The sequence below is a fragment of the Crocodylus porosus genome, unplaced genomic scaffold (assembly GCF_001723895.1).
Source record: "Crocodylus porosus isolate Cpor-Errol unplaced genomic scaffold, CroPor_comp1, whole genome shotgun sequence".
Classification (NCBI taxonomy): domain Eukaryota; kingdom Metazoa; phylum Chordata; order Crocodylia; family Crocodylidae; genus Crocodylus; species Crocodylus porosus.
The window spans coordinates 30391358-30411676 of record NW_017728950.1 but is presented as its reverse complement, the minus strand read 5'-3'; the positions used below and the strand labels follow the sequence as shown (position 1 = coordinate 30411676).

General features: G+C 44.2%; 1 protein-coding gene across 2 annotated transcripts in view; it reads left to right on the top strand.

Annotated features, from left to right (window-relative positions):
- Window positions 1-20319, top strand: part of PLPPR1 (phospholipid phosphatase related 1) — a 242469-nt gene that overhangs the window by 208748 nt on the left and 13402 nt on the right. For both annotated transcript variants that reach the window (XM_019555106.1, XM_019555107.1), the window contains exon 5: window positions 17510-17760. In XM_019555106.1, coding sequence (XP_019410651.1) covers window positions 17510-17760 — 251 coding nt within the window. The remainder of the gene's footprint in view (window positions 1-17509; window positions 17761-20319) is intronic.

Genomic DNA, 20319 nt, shown 5'->3' with positions numbered 1-20319 from the left:
TAGCAGAGTAATAACAATGTACCATTGGTATTGCTGTTTCTACTTGTCTGTCCACTCTGGACATTCATGTAATTTACATTGGTATATAAAACTGATATAAATGCAATTGGTGCAAATGTGTCATGTTTCCAGGCCCTTGCCTTTGGCAGGGCTGTAGTTCACTGACTTGCTTTAACTTGATTTTAGCAAGGCTTTTGATACAGTTTCCCACAACATTCTCACAGGCAAGTTAAGGATGAATGGCCTGGATGAATGGGCTGTAAGGTGGATAGAAAATTGGCTAAAGCATCAGACTTAGAAGGTATTAATCAATGACTCAATGTCCAGTTGACAGCTGGTACTAAGTGGGGTGCCCCAGAGGTCGGTCATGAGGCCTGTTTTTTGTTTAATGTCTTCATCAACAACCTGGAAGGTGGCACAGAGTACACCCTCAGCAAGTCTGAAGATGACACCAAGCTGGAGGATAAGGCTAGGATTCAGAGAGACCTAGGCAAATTGGAGGATTGGGCTGAAAGAAATCTCATGCGGTTCAGCAAGGACAAGTGCAAAGTCCTGCATTTAGGACATAACAGTCCCATGCACCAGTACAGGCTGGGGGCTGACTAGCAGGGCAGCAGTTCTGCAGAAAAGGACATGGGTGTTACAGTAAACTGAATATGAGCCAACAGTGTGCCCTTGTTGCCAAGCAAGCTAACAGTATACTGGGCTGCATTAGTAGGACTGTTGCCAGCGGTTCAACAGAACTGATTATTCCCCTCTATTCAGCACTGGTAAGGCTGTATCTGCAATACTGTGGTCAGTTTTGGGCCCCCCCACTACAGAAGGATGTGGACAAATTGAACAGAGTCCAGTGGAAATGGTTCAGGGGCTGGGGCACGTAACTTCTGAGGAGAGGCTCAGGGAACTGGGCTTTATTTAGTCTAGAGACTGAGAGGGGATTAAATAGCAGCCTTCAACTACCTGAAGTGGGGTTCAAAAGAGGATGAAGGTGGACTGTTCTCAGCGATGGCAGATGACAGAATAAGGGGCAACAGTCTCAAATTGCAGTAAGGGAAATTTAGGTTAGATATTAGGAAGAATTTTCTCACTAGGAGGGTGGTGAAGCACTGGAACAGGTTACCCAGAGAAGTTGTGGACTCTCCATCCTTGGAGATTTTTAAGACCCGGCTGAACAAAGCCTTGGCTGGGATAATCTAGTTGGGGATGATGGTCCTGCTTTGAGCAGGGGGTTGGATTTAGATGACCTCCTGAGGTCCATTCCAATCCTAATGGTCTATGATTCAATGATTTATGGTTTGACTCAGTAGATTAAATGTTAATCTCATTTCAGACCCTCTTTAACTGACTTCCTATATCATCCTTGCAAAAAGCACACACAGACATTACATTTATGACCTCAAGCCCATATTTGTACAAGCAATCTGGGATTTTCTGTACAAATGGAGTATTTGTGGGTGCTTGGGGTGTACTTTGAAATTTTGTCAGTGCAGTTTCAGAGGCCAATGGGGGAAAAATTGGCCATGGCTGGACGAGGGTTTTATTCTACAAGTAGCACCTTAATCTTCCTTTAAATTAATAGAATCCTAGGGCTAGAAAGGACCTTAGGAGGTCATCTAGTCCAACTTCCCACTCAAGGTAGGGTCATTCCTTTCTAAACCATCTTATCTGAGTTCTTGGATGAGAATCTCACAATAAAATAACATGATGTACACATACAGAGAAAATGTTGATTATTCTATGGATTTATGAAAATTCTGAAGATCAAAGTAAAGTATATTTGTTTCTAAAAGAAATTTTTACAGTTAAGAACATGGATTTAAAAAAAAAATAAAATAAAACCCAGTAAAACAAAAAGCAAAACATGACAAAATAATTATAAAAACATTTGTTGTTCAATGGCTTTGACATGATGCTCTGTACAATGCACCCAATTATTTTGTAAGTCTCATGAGAGATAACAGAACAGATTATCACAAACTGGTGAATTTAAAGGAGGAATTAAAACTAATTTCAAACATATAGGGTATGTCTACAGAAGGCACTATGACACCATAAAGTCCATTGGCAAAACCTATGGTGCTACTTGCTACATTGTATAGCAACGTGCTCCCTCATTATAGCGCATTGCTATGGTGACAGCAGCCAATAATGACTATGTGCAGCCAGTGCCATGCAATATGGGCTGTTACTGTGCTGTCTTTTAGTATTTCCAAAGGGAAGTACTAAGTGATGGCACAGTAACAAATGTGCTGTATGGCTATGTGTAGACACATCCATATTGAGTGTGATGGGCAAAGCCTAGAATCAACACCAACAAAGAAAGCACAAAATAACAGATAGCTATTACCAGTGATTTAGAATCAAGCAGAAGATATACAGTGTGAGAACAAATTATATGATGTGACGTTAATGAAGTTAAAGATGAGCTTGACAGTGCACCCATGCAGTGAACATTGAAGAACCTTGAACTCTGTCCTACATGTACCTGGATGTAAGTGCATATAATACAGTGACATTAATACTCTGATGTTGGGTATTCCACCTAAGGAATTAATTAAGCACTGGAAAATATGCTAACTGAAGCATGGCTGTTGTAGCAACTGAGGATCCAGTCACCTGAGAGTTTTGTCACGATCTTTTGTACAGCCAGTTGAATCAGTGCAAGATGCAGTCTGAAAAGTGTATGGTAGATACTCTCTAGAAATATTTAGCAGAGTTGGAACATAAGGGGACAGAGCCTGATGTGGTACAAAGTGGCAAAACTTCATGGAAGACAAGTGCTTTGTTAATGTTTGAATCTCAATTAACACCATGACACGAGGCAGGGAAAATTGAGATTCTAATTGTGTATACGACAGTGAATGAAGCAATTGTGGTACATCCATGGGCTGGATGAGTGACATGGGACTGGTCTATGAGCTGGAACTCGCAGTCAGGATCCGTGTGTGGGCTGGATCCAACATGGGGTCAGCATGTGGAGTTAATCTGCAGGTCAACCCATATGCCAGCCCAGCCTTATGCATCGGATCCAGCCACAGATCAATCTTGTGTGGCTGTCAAACAGGGTCATGGGTGGCAGATGGGGGGCCACTTGAGGAAACAAAGTACTGATGTTGGTTAGAAAGAGCAAGCAGAATCCAGGTATAGGCCAAGTCAGGAAGCCAGGAGGTCAGTCTGAGAACTGGGTCTTGAAACAGGCCAAGTCAGGAACCTGAAGGATGAGACAGAGGGTGGAGTCAGAGGGCAAGTCATGTCAAGGAACAGGAGATCACCTGAGGGCAGAACACAAACCAGAGGGAACAGAAAGACAGTCTGGGATCAAGTTAAACCCCATTGCCCAGACACTTCCTGTTCTGGGTCAGGGGTTTATATAGGGGAACTGGAGGATTGGTTGTCCCTGGCCAGCCACTCCAGTGCCACTGAGTGAGCAGAGGGTTGGGCCCTGCTGGAGGCTTCAGGGCAGCCTTGACCAGCCATCTATAGGGCAGCAGGCTGGGATGATCAGGCTGTGGCCCCAAGGTTCAAGGTCATTGCCTGACCTTATCAGCCTATCCTTGTGCACTGCAGAGCAAACCTGAGTGAAGGCCTGGCCCTGCATGCTGTATCCAGCCACAGAGTGTTCTCATATGCTGGTGTGATTCAGCACATGGGACCATGTTGTCTGGCCCACAGGCAGTAGAAGCTGTGGCAATTAGTGCTACTGCCACCCTTCCCTCCAGCACCAAATTTCTAGATCTGTGGGGAGCCCCATAGGCCAGATGATATAGTCCCATGGCCCAGTAGTCAAACTTCACTTGTCTACAGTGATGATTCTCAACGAGGTTGCCACGGGCAGCCATGAGATGCTTATAAGGGTGATGCACATTATTAGCACCGGTTATGAAAGCACCTACACAAGATTAATAAAATAAACCTAGATATTTCAAATAAGAATCCACAGTGCTAAAAACTTTCTGACCCGTTGTGGTCCTTCTAAGTTCTTTGCAAGAGAAGAGTTGTTCTATTATTGTTCTGTAGTCAAAAAATGAGTGAAATTTAAGAGCTGGCATTTTCTGAAGGTTGCCTTAAGTCTAATGAAGTGTATCTAGAGTCAAATGCAGTGAAGAGCCACTGATCTAAAGCAGTTGACCATAGGGCGTCCATAGACTAAGAGGTCTGTGAAAGATTACTCTGATCAGTTAGAAGTACAGGCACTCCTCAGACTTAAGACGCTGTTTTCAGGAACCAATTGTGTCATAAGTCAAAACGTAACTTGGAACCGATTTTCCCATAGGAAACCATGTTATAAATGGGGGATTGTTTCCTGAACCAAGGTCCGATACCCTGTTTTCACCAAAAATAACCCAGAATTTTGTACTCAGTCAATTATAGATGAGTAATATAGCTACATTAATGTATTTATATTGTAAATAGCAATCACATTGATTTGGAAGGACTTCTTTGAGGTGACTTTGCTGGACTTTTTGAAGGGCTCTTGGTTGGACTTTTTGAAAGGTTCTTGGCAGGATTCTTCTCAGGAGTCTTGGCTGCAGGTTTTTCTGGAGTCTTGCCTGCTTTGTTAAAGAAAGTATCCAAGGAAGTTTAGGCAGATGTTCTCCAGGGAGATGGGTGACACAGCGACTTGTTCGCTGGCATGGCGTCACATCTGATCAAGGGTTGTAAAGTTGACACTGACATCAGAAAGTTGAAACAGGTTGTCAGTTTAGAAACATTGTAACTGCAAAACATAACTTGAAAAGTTGTAAGTTGAGGACTGCCTGTATGTGAATGCCCACACTTACAATTCAAAAGTATTCATGCCTTTATTCTAAATGTCTTAGTATTTTTTTTTATTAAATTACATCCCATTTCCTTTCCTCAGTCGTTGAGACAGTACAGTTCTTCCTGTATTTTTTCAGCAGATGGTATTAGCACACTCCTTTTTTTTGTGCTAACATAATTAATGAAGCTATTTAATAAGATTGATCCCAAAACTGATACTTTAGAAATTCCACTCGCAGCCTCTCTCAAATCCAGTACTTCCCTTCTCAGTGCTGTTCAAATTCCTTACCCAGTTTGCAGTTCTTGAACTAATCCCCATCTTCTCCAGCTTAACTGATAATTTCAAATGGAGCTTGTATCAAATGCTTTACTGAAGTTCAGATTGATCAGATCTACTTCATTTTTCTTCTCTGTAAGACTTTCTTATCAAAGAAAGATAACAGTGCAAGAGAGCCAATGCATATATATACATGTTTTATAAACTCTGGTTGCATTTTATCCCATTTTTCTATTTTCTTATATTTCTATCTCTGTTCTTTCCTTCAAAGTTTGTTCTAAAGCCTCATGTACTATTGAGGTCAAACTAGAAGGTCTGCAGTTTCCTAGATCTTTTTTTCCTCCTTTGACTTACAAAATAAGTTCTGCATTCACTGTTCACCGATCAGGTGGTATTACTCCACTTATTAAAAATCCTTGCAACCAGATGAGGTATTTCAGACTTCAGGGTGAGAAATTATTTTGTCCTCCCCCTTCCAACAGCTTGAGTTTTTAAACTGTTTGAGTTTTAATTACCATTGTGATAAATTTCTGCACCATCATTCCCATAGGTCACCCTACATTCACCTGCATGCTCAGCATCATCTTCCTTATTGAAAACTGAGGCTAAGGATTCATCTAGTTTTTGTTTAATAAATGGAATGCAGGTATTCGATTTGTTTAACTAACCCATTTGGTGTCTGATTATATTGTGGTTTCAAGCCGTCCTCACTCAGACAGGCAAGGTGGTTGGAGTGTTCAGAGTGTAGTATTTCATTATATTAATTTTCAAAATCCATATAATAAAGCTGCATACCTGCTGTGCCTCAGTAACATGTAATCCAGTTCAGATATTTAAAAAAGAGACATGATAGAAAGATTTGTTGCAAGCAGCTCATAATTTACAGCTGCATAATTTTGGTTAGCAAACATCAGAGATCTGTTTACATCAACAGCTTTCTTTCAAGCACAGCAACACTTAACAGTGGGCATTGGGAAAATTAAATTAAGGCCTTTGTTCAGCAAGTAGAGGTTTACATGATTCAGATAATCATTGACTTTATTGTAGGTGGAAAGATAAACCAGAGAGCTTCTGATCTCAGGTCAGTAGACAGACACAGACCCTGCTTTTGCATGGCTTTCTGTTGATGCCTGGCTTGGCTCACCACTTCTGAAATTTGTGGTCTGCCATTTCTCACCCAGTCAAGGCTTTCCAGCTCTGCTAGCACTTCTGCCTAGGTCTTCTCAGGGTCTCACCCACTTCGATCGCCTTCAAGACGCATTTGGACGCTTATCCTATGATCCCTGCTGACTTCCTGCCCTTTGGGCGGGGGGCTGGACTCGATCCTCCGGAGTTCCTTCCAGCCCAAATGTCTATGAAATCTCTGGGAACATACATTGCAAGAAGGGCATGATATGTTGTGCAAAGGTCAGGACCCGTAAGCATTATAACATTTTAATATTATAAAAGCCTTAATTTGTCTGTCTGTCTATAATTCTTTATTCGTGCTCTGATCGGCTGACAAACAGCCAGTCAGATTGCGAACAAGCATTCGGACAGGTGGGAGCACGCAGCCGTGATGGCAGGGACACGGGACAGAGCAGGGGGGAAGGAGGGGGTGAGTGGGGGGGCAAGGCCACAACTGGCCGTGCCGCTCCCCCTCCCCTGCTCCCTGTAGGTAGCTGTAGAGCTCATTTTGTGAGTGCTCCTAAAAAGCTTACCACATGCAGTCAGTGGCAGACTTCCCACTGACTATATGGGGAGCAGGGTCTGATAGAGCACCCTGACTAATGCAGTCATGCTTTTCTGTCATATTCTCTTTCCTTGAAGCAGGGAGTTCAGGAAACTCAGCCTTGAGACTAGGACACAGACCTGAGACTCGGGTAGGATGGCCACTGATGCATCCCCAAAATACCAAGTGGGACCAAGGACATCCCTTTGGTGAGGGGCCAGTCATCATGAGTGAGGAGTAGAGCTGCTGCCTTCTCAGCCAGTCAGCAGCAAGGGGCGGGGTCACCACAAAAAGTGAATTGTGAGGACAAACGATTGACATGTGTTTCCACCCATTAATTGAAAAATATGAATTTTTGTAGTCCATTCCTCATTTAAAAATGGACAAAGGGTTTAAAAACAGGAGTCTGGTATAAAACAGGACCAATGGCCATCCTAGACTCGGGTGGTCTGGCTGGTATTTACTGCTCTACCACCAAGCTGCTGTGCAGCGTCAAACAGGTATTCTCATGTCTCTGTGCTCTGCATTCCCTGTCTGCACAATGGGGATAATGGTGCAGTGGTCCATTGTGAAGAGCTTGGTGATTTTCTGGTGAAGAAGACTTAGCATCTTGGTATTAGATGGTTCCTACAGTAGAGCACGTGGGATTACATCATAAGCTGGTGTATGCATGAGCAGGAGCTAACCAAAGGATTGCAGAAGGAGTCTATGGTGCATTTATGTCTTGGATACTATGTGAAGTTCTTGTCTCCACATCTCGGGATGTAGTAGAATTAGCAAAGGTACGGTGAAAGGCAGTCAAAATGATCAGGGGTATGGAACAGTTGCCATACCAGAAGGGACTGAAAAAGTTCAGGTTTTCAGTTTGGAAAGGAGGAGGCTGAGGGGGGAATATTATAGAGGTCTATAAAAATCATAAAGGGTGTGGACAAAGTAAACGTTATTCATCAAGTCCCTCAATACAAGAACTAGGGGGCACCTATTAAAATTAAAAGGGGGAGGTTTAAAACTAACCAAAGAATGTACTTTTTTACTCAATGTGTAGTTAACTTATTTAATTAATTGCCACAGAATGGTGTAGAGACAGATGACATGGCCAGGTTCAAAAAGGAACTAGACAAATGTATGGATGACGGATCTATTAACAGCTGTTGAACAGAATGGTTGGAGATGTTTCCAATGATGGTGGATGCCAGAGATGGTAATGAATAGGTGATATATACAGTTCACTGCTCTTCCTCTAAAGTAAGAATGTCAAACATATGGCCCGTGGGCCAGATCCAGCCTGTGGAGCTGTAATGTGACCCATGGGTCACTGGACCAACCTGTGTGCACCTCATGGCAGCCCCCTGCACTGCCGGCAGTGCGCACAGATAGTCCAGTCCCCCACACCTCATGCAGAACATGCTGTGCGCATGGCTTCCAAGGCTGGCACAGCACCTGTGATGCCTGTGGCATGGGCTAGATCCAGTGCTGCACATGGGACTGGGGAACTGGGGCACAGACTGCATACAGCACACTGGACCAACCCCCTGTGCTATCTGCAGCACCAGGTCCAACCGCACACAGTATGTGCCAGCCCCTGGGGCTGGCATGGGGAGTGCTGTGTGCAGGGTGTTGGTCTAGCGTGCATCTGCACTTGCCACCACAGATGCTGTGCAGGGGGTCAGTTTCAGTTTAGTCCACAGACCACCACCAACAACACTCATCTGGCCCCCAGGGCTGGATGAGTTTGACACTCCTGCTCTAACATATCCACTTCTGCCACTGTCGGAGACAGGATACTGGACCAGATGGACCCTTGGCACAACCTAGAATGACACTTAAGTTTTTATGTTTGGCCTTCAAAGATGACCTGAAGTTCAGTATTCCTATGACGCCCATCATTCTGCCAGGACTCCCTGTCCTTGAGTTCTTCTGACCTCACAGGTATTGTAGGGTTACACAACAAATGGTTTCTGTAGTAGATGAAACCCAGCAGGACAAATATAGAGAGTCCTCTGTGGGTTTTAAGGAAATGGACCTTAATGAAAATCTGAAGTCATGCCTCGTGGGGACAGAGCTGTTGATGTCACACCAAAAGCTCTCACCGCATTGTTTCTTTGTCACTTTATGTACAGGGCTTTGTGCTTTCCTATAATAAAGGGCTCTTCCTCCTCATTCTTCTTTCCTTTCCACCCACATGCTTCCCACTCTTCCCCCTTGTCTTCTCAGCTGCTCTTGTGTATCCCACAGACTTTTATTTTTCTATTTAATAAGTGATTTTTTTTTTTTAGCTCCTGTTCAAGTGTCTGTACCACAGAGTTTCCATGGAGCAGCTGCAGTCACTGGAGTTAGAGAGGTCTGGAGAAGATGCACTGGAGAAGGCAGCTGATGGAGGAAAATGGAGTATTAGTAGTAACAGGATTGAGATGTCAGTGAAAGATCAGAATTGTGTTGTGAAGATTTTACTACTGAAGAAAAAGTGGACATGTTTTTATGTCCACTGTGCCCAGGAAAGAAAAAAGGGAACAGCCCCGATCCCCAGTGTTCGTGGCAGGAACAGAGGAACAGCAGGGATAAAGATGGTCTTAAGCCCTGAGCAGTCTCAGTGTTGTTCTGACAAGCACTCTGCTTTCAGTGGAGCTTTGCCAGCTTTGGGGGAGACAGAGAAAGGGAAACCAGCTACTATGATGCAGTGCTCACCATTTTCACTTACTTTCACCCTCCTGGTTGTCCCTTTGCTGAGAGAAAACACAACATGGAGCCCTTATGCCAACCAGATACTACCTAAAAAGCCTTCTGTGCAAGACTTCAAGGATTTCTGCTCCACTGAAAGTCTCTGTGCTGCTGGAGCTGTTTGTGGGGTGTTTGTGTATAACTGAGGATCTGGGCTTTTGACCTTGTGCCACTTCTGTTCTGTTCCTGGCTGTACACTGCCAGACTTTGAGCATCTCTTTTCTTTTCCTTAGGGAAAGCGGTATGCCCTGTGGCTTGAGGATTAACATCCCTTAGCATTTCATCCTGAATTTGGGCTCGAGCTCATGCCCTGGCTCTCTGGACCCAGGGGTGCAGAGAATGTCACAAAATGAGACCAGTCCCAATGATGGGGGAAGGGAGTACTTCGCATACCTCTTGAGAAGTGCTTTCCAAAGAACAAGTACTCAGAGCCTTTTTTATAGATCTTAGACCAGGTCTGCATTCATTGCGACTGTCTCTTTCTAATACCATATTTACTTTGTCTTTACATCACAAACTTCAGTGGAGCCTCAACCCCTGAAGTGCCATTGCCTGTTAGATTTCCATTTAAGTCCATGACATCCATGTCCTTAAAAACATGGCAGCCCCATCACTGAATTTCTGTCTCAGTCAGTTACTTAACTATTTTAGACTGTGATGTGACTATGGAAATAAATTGTTCCCCTAGATATAAAAGCTACCAAGGGGCTCTGGCATTGATGGTCACATCCATGAGTTTTACAACCTTAAAATCAATGATGACTGAACCTGTCTGGAAGTATTTTGGGAGCATTTGATATGTAATCACTATCTTCTGTGAGGGTTAGAACCCTGGCAGCTGAATTCATGGCTACACATAGCTATAATTTTCATAAAGCACAGTTTGGCAGCGTTGCAAAAGGGGGAATTACAGTGATCAATATACATCACAATAAAGGCATAGTAAAGATTTAAGCTGTAGCCAAATCTGCCTTAGCTTTGATACCGCAGCCCATGGCAGTTGAAAACAGGCCAACTTTCACATACTGTGCTGTTAGAGCATTGATTAAAATCTAGGTCTTAGAGCCATCCACTTCTGCAAAGTAGTTTGAGACTTTTCTTTACTACATGTCAAAAAGGATAGGGTGCCTGCCCTACTTTGAGATGGGACTAGCTTCAGGTCATAGAAGGAGCCCAATTTGAAAAAAGCCAGGTGATTTATTAAAAACCTGGTGCCAATTGTCCCTCAGCTTTTATCTGATTGGTTTATGCTGTAATGCCCATGGAGCAGAGGTTGGGTTTTTCTTTATGTACTGTACAGTGTAAGTGCATTTACAGTGCTCAATAATTAATAACAATCATAGCAAACTCACCCTTTTGAGGAGTTCAGTGCACAAGGCAGATATGAAATTTAATAACTCAACCAGAATATTTTTGGACATGAAACAAAATGAGCCACATTCATCTCTGGTGTAATTCCAGAGTGTGATTCACTGACATTGTTACAGCAGGGAAAGTCTTGGTTCAACAGCTTCTGTTTAATCAGGGATAAAGACCCAATTGTGCTTCCACTGACATCAGTGATAAAATTTCTATGGACTTCAGTCAGAGCAGGATCAGACCCATGGTGATGAATAATGGAGGTACAGGGGTAGGGTCTGTTTTTCACTTTCACATTCCTCATCCATTCTATGCTTCTGCCACAAAGGTCCTAGAGATTTGCCCCAATAGGGTTGATGAATAGCTGGCTCTGTGCTACCTGCTCCTGGGCCCCTCAGATAGCAGACTTTCTGGATGTGTGCTCTGTAGGCAGCAGCATGCCTGGTAGGCTAACCTCCAGGACTAGGGACAAAAGCTACACATAAACTGGTTTAAAGGCTCATAAACTGGTTTAAACCTGTAACAGAACATAAGTTTAGTGCACATAAACTAGTTTCAAAATGGCTGAAATGGGCTTAAGATAAACCTGGTTGAATGTAGTATCAGACTTAACTGATTTGGGTCAAACTGGTTTATTGGCACTTCTGTCCCAATCCCCTTTCTGGTTTAAGTTAAATCAGAGCCCCCCCAGTATCTCAGCATACTTTTCAGCACTCAGCTGGGCTGGGTTGTCTGCTCCAGAAAGCAGGGCTGGCCCCATCCCTCTCCTCCCTAGCTGAAGCACTATCACTGCTCCAGCTAGCTGTGAAGGAGGTAGAGGACTGCAGGCACACCAGCATCTGCCTGGCTTCCCCCTGCCTCCCACTCACTGCTCAAGGAGGGATTACCCCCTTCCCTCCCTCCCTCCCTCTCCTCTCCCACAGTATAGACCCTTCCCAGTATCTGGTCATGGTCACACCATCCCCTAGCTAATGCTACCTAATTCTGAGAGATGTTTGTGTGTGTGTCTCCAATTTCACTGGGACAAAGGCAGACAGAAAAGTGTCTGCTTAGGACTTTTTGGAGCTAATCAGTTAGATCAGCTAGTAATGTCTCTCCATTCCTTGAAAAAAGCTGTTTAAGAAGAGCTTGAACTAATGAGAAAGGGTTTTGTTTACTTGATGGGTTGTGATAAGCTTTGTGTTACCAGCTTTCTGGTAAGGCAAGGGCCTGTCAGGTTTGCAGACAGTATAAAGAAGCAGGGAGAGGGAGACTGAAAAGCTTAATATCATCAACAGATGCATGCACTCCACACAACCACTCCTCCTTCCCCCCTGTGCCTCAGAGTGCTGTCTGGAGTCTGGCAACACTCCCTGCCCCTTGAGAAGCAAGCTAGGAAAAGCCAAGGACTGTGCAGGAGGGATTTAAACCCCTCCCTAATCAGAACATCCTGTTAGGGCTTGGCCATTCCCCATCCCCCTCAGTATTATGGAAGGGAAGGGAGGGCTGCTCTAGTGCCCCCCAGCTTCTAGCCTCAGTCACAGCAGACATGAACCTGCATTTCTTGATTTAAAAGTGAATGTCTATCCACTTGCAAATTGGTTCAAGCTCTGCAGGTTAGACTAAACTGCAAAGATTGAATCAATTCAGGCTTAGGCTTTTTTAATGTCTGTCCCTAGACCTGCAGTTCTAGACTGAAGGACTGCACTGTTGGGCACAAGTTCCAGCTGATAAAAGTTAAAGCAAACCTGAATGTGTCCTAACCTGCACTGTGTTATGCACTGGGGCATGGTCAGTCTAGGTTTGTTACCTGAAGCACAGGTGTAGTCCAGATAGGTTTCCCAGGGAGCTGGAGATCTGGAAAGGTCTGATGTCAGAACTACATTGGGAAGCCATAACTGAAGTCAGGACAACTCAGGGTCAGAAACTGAAGCTGGTGATGAGGTAAGATGAGGGTTAATTAGAAACAGAAGCCAAAAGCTAGAGATGAAGGCCAAACCAGAATCACAGTCAGGGAACTGGAATCAGGGAATGGCCAGAGCTCTTACTGGATGCCAGGGTCAGGGGTCAAAACCAGAAGACCAGCCTGGAAGTGCAGAGAAGGTCAGGAGCAAGAACTTTGGTCTTTGCTCAGACAAAAAGACTGCAGGCTGGGCCTGCCTTTTAAGGGCTGGAGCGGGTAGGCCTGTTGCCTGTGGCTTCAGGGGATTGATTGCCCTGATGGCCTCAGCCCTGTTGGGACCAGGGTGCTGCTCTGGGCTTGCTTCAGGTGGCACTTCTTCTAGGGATGACTGGATTGGGACCAGCTGGGTTCAGGGTTCTGGCCTAGCCTCCTTACGCACAGAGAATCAAACCAACTGCTGGATGCCCCTAGTGTTTGGAGAACAGGTAGCAGGAAATATTACCTCCCTGACCAAATGAAGTGAACTGGTGTTTCTGATGATCTGGCTGAGTCTGTTATTAAAAGATCCAAGGGACAGAGGATCTGTATACCCATAGCTTAGTGCTCAGTTCTTTCCTCAGCCCAATTTTTCAACCACCATTTCCAATGTGTCCACCTCAAATGGAAAGTGACCTGGTTTAACCAATCAAAGCTCTTTAACTTACATTTTCCCCCCATGTTTTCTGCAAAAAAAAAAAAGTCTCGCATCAAACCTGCAGCATGTAAATCCAAGATCAGGGCTGTCATGTCTTGCACTGCCCCAGTCTGAGGCAGCACACTTCAGGAATGACATGCCACTCTGCCTGGCAGGGTGGGGGAGGACAGAGGCACCACATTGCCTCCAAATAGGCCAGCATGAAAGAACATGTCAGGACATACTGAGGAAGGTGCTGCTGGCTTCCTGTTTGCATACATCCAGTGGCCAAGTGGTCTCTGTTGGGACTGAGCTATAGTGCTGGGCTCTGCTCACAGCCTTGGGAGGGATTCCAACCCCTCTTTAGCTCCTTGCAGAAAGCCCATACATTATTATTGCTTTCATATAGCAATCATGTATACAGCACCATGAATGCTCCTGGCATTTTTTAGATGAATAAAAGCTTGCGCTTGGCCCACTGTTTTGGCAGGCAGACAGTGCTGAATTTCACCCTGAGAACTATGTTTTAAGTGAAATAACTGCCCTTCCCACATCACAGAGAGGTTATAAGGATAAATACAGTCACCCCGCTGCTACCCCAGGGATCATGTCCCTTGACCTAAGACAGGCCCTTTTACTCCAAATTGAGTATACTATTCCTACCTCCCTGTAAGGCAGTGGTTCTCAACCTTTTTTGTACCCATTTATAAACATCAATGGGCAGTCCTGACTCGCTTCCCTTCACTTCCAGCCTGCTGCTACCCAAGCCCCAGTCCCCCAGTGTGTGGGGCAGTTGGGGGAGGGGGCATGAGGGGCCCCAAGCAGCCCCTTGCAGGCTGGAGCTCTGCCACCCTGGAAAGGAAAAACCACTGTTGCCCACATTTTTCTCCTTTAAAGAGGAATCAATTTTTAAAAAATTTTGCAACCCTTTCAAATATGATTGTTGACCCACTTTTGGGTTCTGACCCATGGGTTGAGCAACACTGCTGTACGCAAGCTGCCCTGTTAACCTCATTTTACAGCCTTCCAATACATCTACATTAGGAGGTTTCACAGGAATAACTATGCTGGTAACATTATCCCCTCTGTGTAGACAGGGCCTGCATAAATGGAAATTTCTGTTATTTACTTGCCTTCTGTTTTCTCTTATGTGATGGATTGCTGTATCTGTGGCATTTGCTTTGATGCTCGTTAATTTGATGTAGAAGGCTCTTTGGTGACTTGTCTTGATGAGTTTTTAGTTATGCCACTGTTCTCTATATTTATTACCTTGAATATAAACATCAAAATTTTAAAAACCCAGCACAGATAGCTAATGAAATAAATATAACCACTGTGTTGCCAGCTCTTGGGATTTTATTGAGTCTCACAAGAGTAGCTGCTTTTTTCTCTCAAGCTCTGGCTCTTGGTTTTATATGAATTCAGAAGAATTTTAGCTTTCATTTTAAAACTGTGAGAGCCCCTAGCCTTCATAGCTATGGAGGAAACGATGACCCTGAATGGTCTAAATCAGAATACAAATGAAGAGACCTTATAGTTATTTTCAAATCCTGTTATATCTTTTTAATTCAGTATTACAACTTGGGGAGACTGTTACTCATCTTGTTCGAGTGCTAAATGTCATCACACGAGCTACAGAACCTAGGCCTGAAGTTCTGTAGCTTGTGTCTCACAGGTTACATACACTGTGCCATATAACATAAGGCTAGTCTGTTAATTAACTTACATTACATTTTAAGCAGCAAATTCTACAGAACATTTATAACCATCATTTACAGTATGGGAACATGGTTAACAGGTAACACTCTAAAATAAGCTAACATTTAATGAAGTCATTAATAATGATTCATTCTTTGTTAGTATAAACTGCTCTAAAAGAAAAGCAATTATGCCATTCTAGTATACTGCAGAATAATGCTAATAATACTTTGTCTCAACGTGTTGCAAACATTTACGGTTATCAACCGATCTGTCAAATCGGCACGGGTTACATAATTAATTTGTCTACCACTGAAATGTAGCCAGTCTTTAGGTGGAAAAACACAACAGCAAATAGTAATATGACACAAGTTTAGGGCAAGAAGTGGAGGAAAAAATGATATAATATTCAGTTTAGACTGCTTTTAGACTGTGTTGGAATAAGGCCAAGGCTGAAGATTAGATTCTGTATAAATTGTTAATATCTATAATTTATGTTAAGTGGTGTTAAATGTGAAAGGGAGGAAGGGCAGTGTCGGAGTTAAAACACAGGCTTGGAGATTTACTTTCTATTTCCTGCTCCGCCACCAATTTCTCATGTGACCTGGAAGAAGTATTTCAGGCCATGATTGTCAAAACTATTCATTGGCTTTGTTACTCAGCTTGAGATAAGCAGGGAATTGATTTTCAAAGATACTGAGACCCTGCAGGTCCCACTGAGTTTGATTGCATTGTGGGAAACTGTACTGCTGACAGTAAGGCTGTACATAACTTTCCACCACTTCAAAAGGGGAGAAGGAATTGCCACTCAGGAGTGCGCAGCAGCTGTTAGGATGGAAGGGTTTCCTGAGCATGCTTCTGTGGGTTAGGGCTAAAAATGGAGGTTGGGATGCATCTCTCCACAGCTGATCTGACTGATCAGCAGAAACAGGCATCACCCTTGTCCCACAGGGTTGGACCCTTGCCACTCTTAGAGCTTCAAGGGCCTTATCTTGTGGAACAACAGCTCCAGGTGCCACACCCCAACCCAAGATGCAGCAGCTTGAAAGCATGCCCTGGGGATCTCCTGCAGAGCATTTCTGGGGCTGGCAGGCACACAGATTCCCAGGGCATACATGATTGGGCCCCTGAAGCCCCAAGAGCGCCTTCCCCAGTCTGGCTGAAGAGCTCTGGCAGCTTTGGGCTGCCTACTCTCTCTCACCATAAAGCAGATACGTACTATAAAAAAGCAGTACAAATTTATACCACCTCTTGTCACAGCCCCAATTTGGGCATTTGTGGCATGACAAGCAGCATAGATGTCTATTTGCTTTTGCTTTGTGTCTCCATAAAAATGTTTATGGCAGCACAAAAGCGACATCCGTTAATAGCCTAAGGGTGTGTCCCTCTGCATGTGCATGTCCAGCTTTCAGCACCTCAAACCCGACTGAGGCGATGCAGACCACACGTGGCACATGTGCACCAGTTCTCCATGCCGCAGATTTGCAGCATGATGCCAAGATTTGGCACTGGAAGATCCTGATGTCAAAAAAAAAAAATAGCTGCAAAAAGTGGCATGGCACTTGCAGCAGCAGTGTTAACTGCTAGAAGCAGAGCCTGGCAGGCCAGAGCCATGCTCTGGCTGCCAGCCAGGCCTTGAACAGCTAGATTGCCACCACCGCTGCCCTAGGAGGCCAGGACTCCAGGTAAGGCTGCTGGGCCAAGCACAGGTGCTGACCCCAACCTACGCTACCACACCCAGGACAATTTGCCTTGCACCAACCCCACATTCAGGAGCATGAAATTTGTGCCACTGTTATTTTTGCCATGGCAACTGCATGCCCCTGAATGTGGGGACATGCCCTAAGTGAGCTTAACTATTGTTACTTTAACCTGGAATGAAACAGGATTTAAGTTACAACAGTTCTGCTACGCTTCTATCCTTATAAGAGCATGCAGATGTAACAGTTACATCCTACCAGCTTGTGCCAGTATCATTCCACACTGGTATAACTGTTATGCCTCTCTATTCTCCAGGTTTCACAGTAGCACACAGGAAATCTAAGTACTTGCTTCCAAAGTGTGTGCTGTAATTTTCCCATCTGGAAAATGGCAAGAATGTGGTAAATTGAGGTGGCAGGTAAATTAATTCATGTCTCCCACCACATTTTGTGGGTTTCACTAGCCAATAATCTTATTGCTTGCTTATTTGTGTATGAAGTTTGACAGCTGCAGGGAATCATGCAAACATGAAACTCCCATTAAAGTAAACAGGAGCTTGGTGTATAGAAAGATGACCAGATCAAGTACTTGTACTACCTCATTTCTGATAGTAAGACCTGCGATCTAATGTCTTTACCTCTGCTCTATGCATAGTAATTGGTGACCCCATTGATACCTGTTTCAATGTTTGCGAATAATTGTTGTTTATCGTTTTTAACCTTTTTGCAGGAGTGTTTGCATTTGGACTTTTTGCCACTGACATATTTGTAAATGCTGGCCAGGTAGTGACTGGAAACTTGGCTCCATACTTTCTCACGGTGTGTAAACCCAACTACACAGGAAATGACTGCCGGGCTCACCATCAGTTCATAAACAATGGGAATATCTGCACTGGGGACGTGGAGGTGATAGAAAAGGCGAGGAGATCTTTTCCATCCAAACATGCTGCTTTGAGCATTTACTCAGCCTTATATGCCACGGTGAGTACCTGGGACACGTGCCAATTCACACGAAGAGGTTTCTGTTGCTATGGCTATACATAGATTTTTCTGTTTTCTATTCATGGTGAGAAAGAACCTATACTTTTTGTGTGCATGTGCGGCTGGAATCCTTTCTAATCCAAATTCAGCCCTTGGGTAAGGTAGTGTAGCTCCCCTCACTTTCCCACCTGCGGGACAGTGTGTCCTGAAAGCATGAGGGCCAGTTTGGGAACTGGAAGGGCCTGGATTTCAACCCTGCCTCTGGTGCTAATTTTTGTTGTGGCCTTGAGGGAGCTATTTCACCTCCCTGCCTCAGTTTCCCCATTTGTAAAACAGATAATGATACTGCTTACCATGCTTCACAGGACAGTACTAACTTTAACTTAAGTCCTAAATCATACTATTTTGATGGAAGTCTCTTCTGATTAGACCTAGGCTGAATTTTGCTCCCCTTCTCAGAGATAGAACTCTACATACTGGTGAGCTCTCCCTTAAAATAATTTAAGTACAATTTTTTTTGCCAGGATAATAAAATGACTGGGCCTGCAGAAAGGAATTTCTGGAGGTTGATATTGTTTTACTGCCAGGTCAGAAGTACTTGATCCCTTTGAAATCCCTTCTAATCATATCATTTACTCTTGTGTTCCTAGAAACATGATAACACCCTGCAGTCATGCAAGACTGCCTAGTTAAAGTTTGTGCAGTGCTTTCTGAGCATGCAGGGGACTGGAAGTGTTGGGATGAAAGTAGCCTGACACAGTACTCGTTGAAAGCCCTGGTAGTCTTCCTGTTTTCTTGACAGGGTGAAATTCTACCATCCTTTGCTCCTCATTTTCCTCCCCAATATTCCCACCAAAATCAGTGGGCCCTCTCAGGAATTTAAGTACCCCACAAGGTACGAATCGCTCAATTTGGCTCAAAGGGGAGGTTTGAGGTATGGGTCTGTGGTGCAGCCAGTCAAATGCAGGCCTTAAATCTGCTCAGCCAGGATATTCACTGAATGATTCCAACTTACCTGGTTAGCAAATGCATAAGACTCTTTACTACTTGTATTTTGGAGCATGAAAGGCAAGACGTTTACCACATATTTTTTTTCAATGTCATGTAGATGCTAACAGTGATACAGAAGCATTAACTTACATGACCTGAGAGCACCCTCCAGGTACAACCTCTACATTATATCTAAGTGCATGGCTACATGGCTAACTTACCTTGCCACACAACAGCACATTCAAGCATCACACTGCTATGCATGAACTGAACTTCCTGAACTGGAAAGAATGTAGGCACATTTGTGCAGCATGTCCAGCAGGGTAATTAGCACTGCTGAGTGACAGTGACAGTTAGCCTGCCTCCTGCTAATTAGCATGTCCACAGCACTAGGCAACTACAGCTATACTACTTTAGTTGTGAGGGCAACATGCACAGAGCAGCATGGTACACATTCTTTGAGGGCTCCCTCTTTCATGGTAAGTTAACCCTGTAGACATGACTTAAGATCCCTGTACTTGTTCCCATACCCATTCCTTTGGGCAGGGCTTGTCCTGAAGTGCTTGGAAAGCACCTAGCACAGAGTGGATGCCACTGGAAAAGTAATAGTAATGCTCTAGGAAACAAGCTCTATTCGGGTAGGACATTTGGGGAGCAGCAAAACCCTATGAGACACTGGCTCTATTCCTGACATTCTGCCTTCCCATTAGAGCCCTGGTTCGAGGGAGACTTCTGACCAACACTACTCCTTAGCGCCACAGAGGAAGAGCTCTCAGAGGAGCTGAGATGCCACTAAAAGGATACCGGTGTCCTGGCTGATGCATGTTTTTCTAGAATCCAGGCTGAAGGAAGGACATTCTGTATCCCCTGCAGCCTCCCTGAACTTACTGTTTCCCAAACCCCACCCCAGCACATTCCCAATTAGGGTCCTTCCCAGGTCTGAAATGGGCAGTGCAGGGGGTAACTGTACCCTGCTTCTGTACTGAATGGGATTGAACCACTCTTGGAATGTCCCTCTGTGCATAAATCTGCTAGTGGAGGAGGGAAATGAACTGGGCCTGACATATAAGAGGGAAATTATGTACCCACTAAGGGAGTATGCCTTCTCCTTTATCCCCTTCATGTCTTTTCCAGTCTCAGAGTATATGGGTGGTAGGAAGCTTTGGCTCTAATCACTGTTTGACCAAGCACCACTACCAAGCCAGTGCCACTGCTGCTGATACAGCCTGGTAGAAATGATCACTCCCACCCAAAGGAGTGGAAGCAGGAGGAATTGTGACCTAGAAGCGTCTTTCTGAGTCATAGTCACCTTGAACCGCCTCTGGGTTGGTGCATGTTACATTCCACTCAGTGTTCAGTTCTGCATACAGACACATTGTAGCCCTGAATCTGCTATTATTTGATTTCTCTGGGTATGCAGTTACCATGGTTACAGTTTTACAGTCAATAAAAAGCTAATAATTTGAATTAAACTAAGATTAATTGCACCTAATGCCTAATTGTTTCCCATGGAATTATACTGAGGGACAGTTTTACTGTTTGGGATAAACCCTGTAAAAGTGGTAGAGG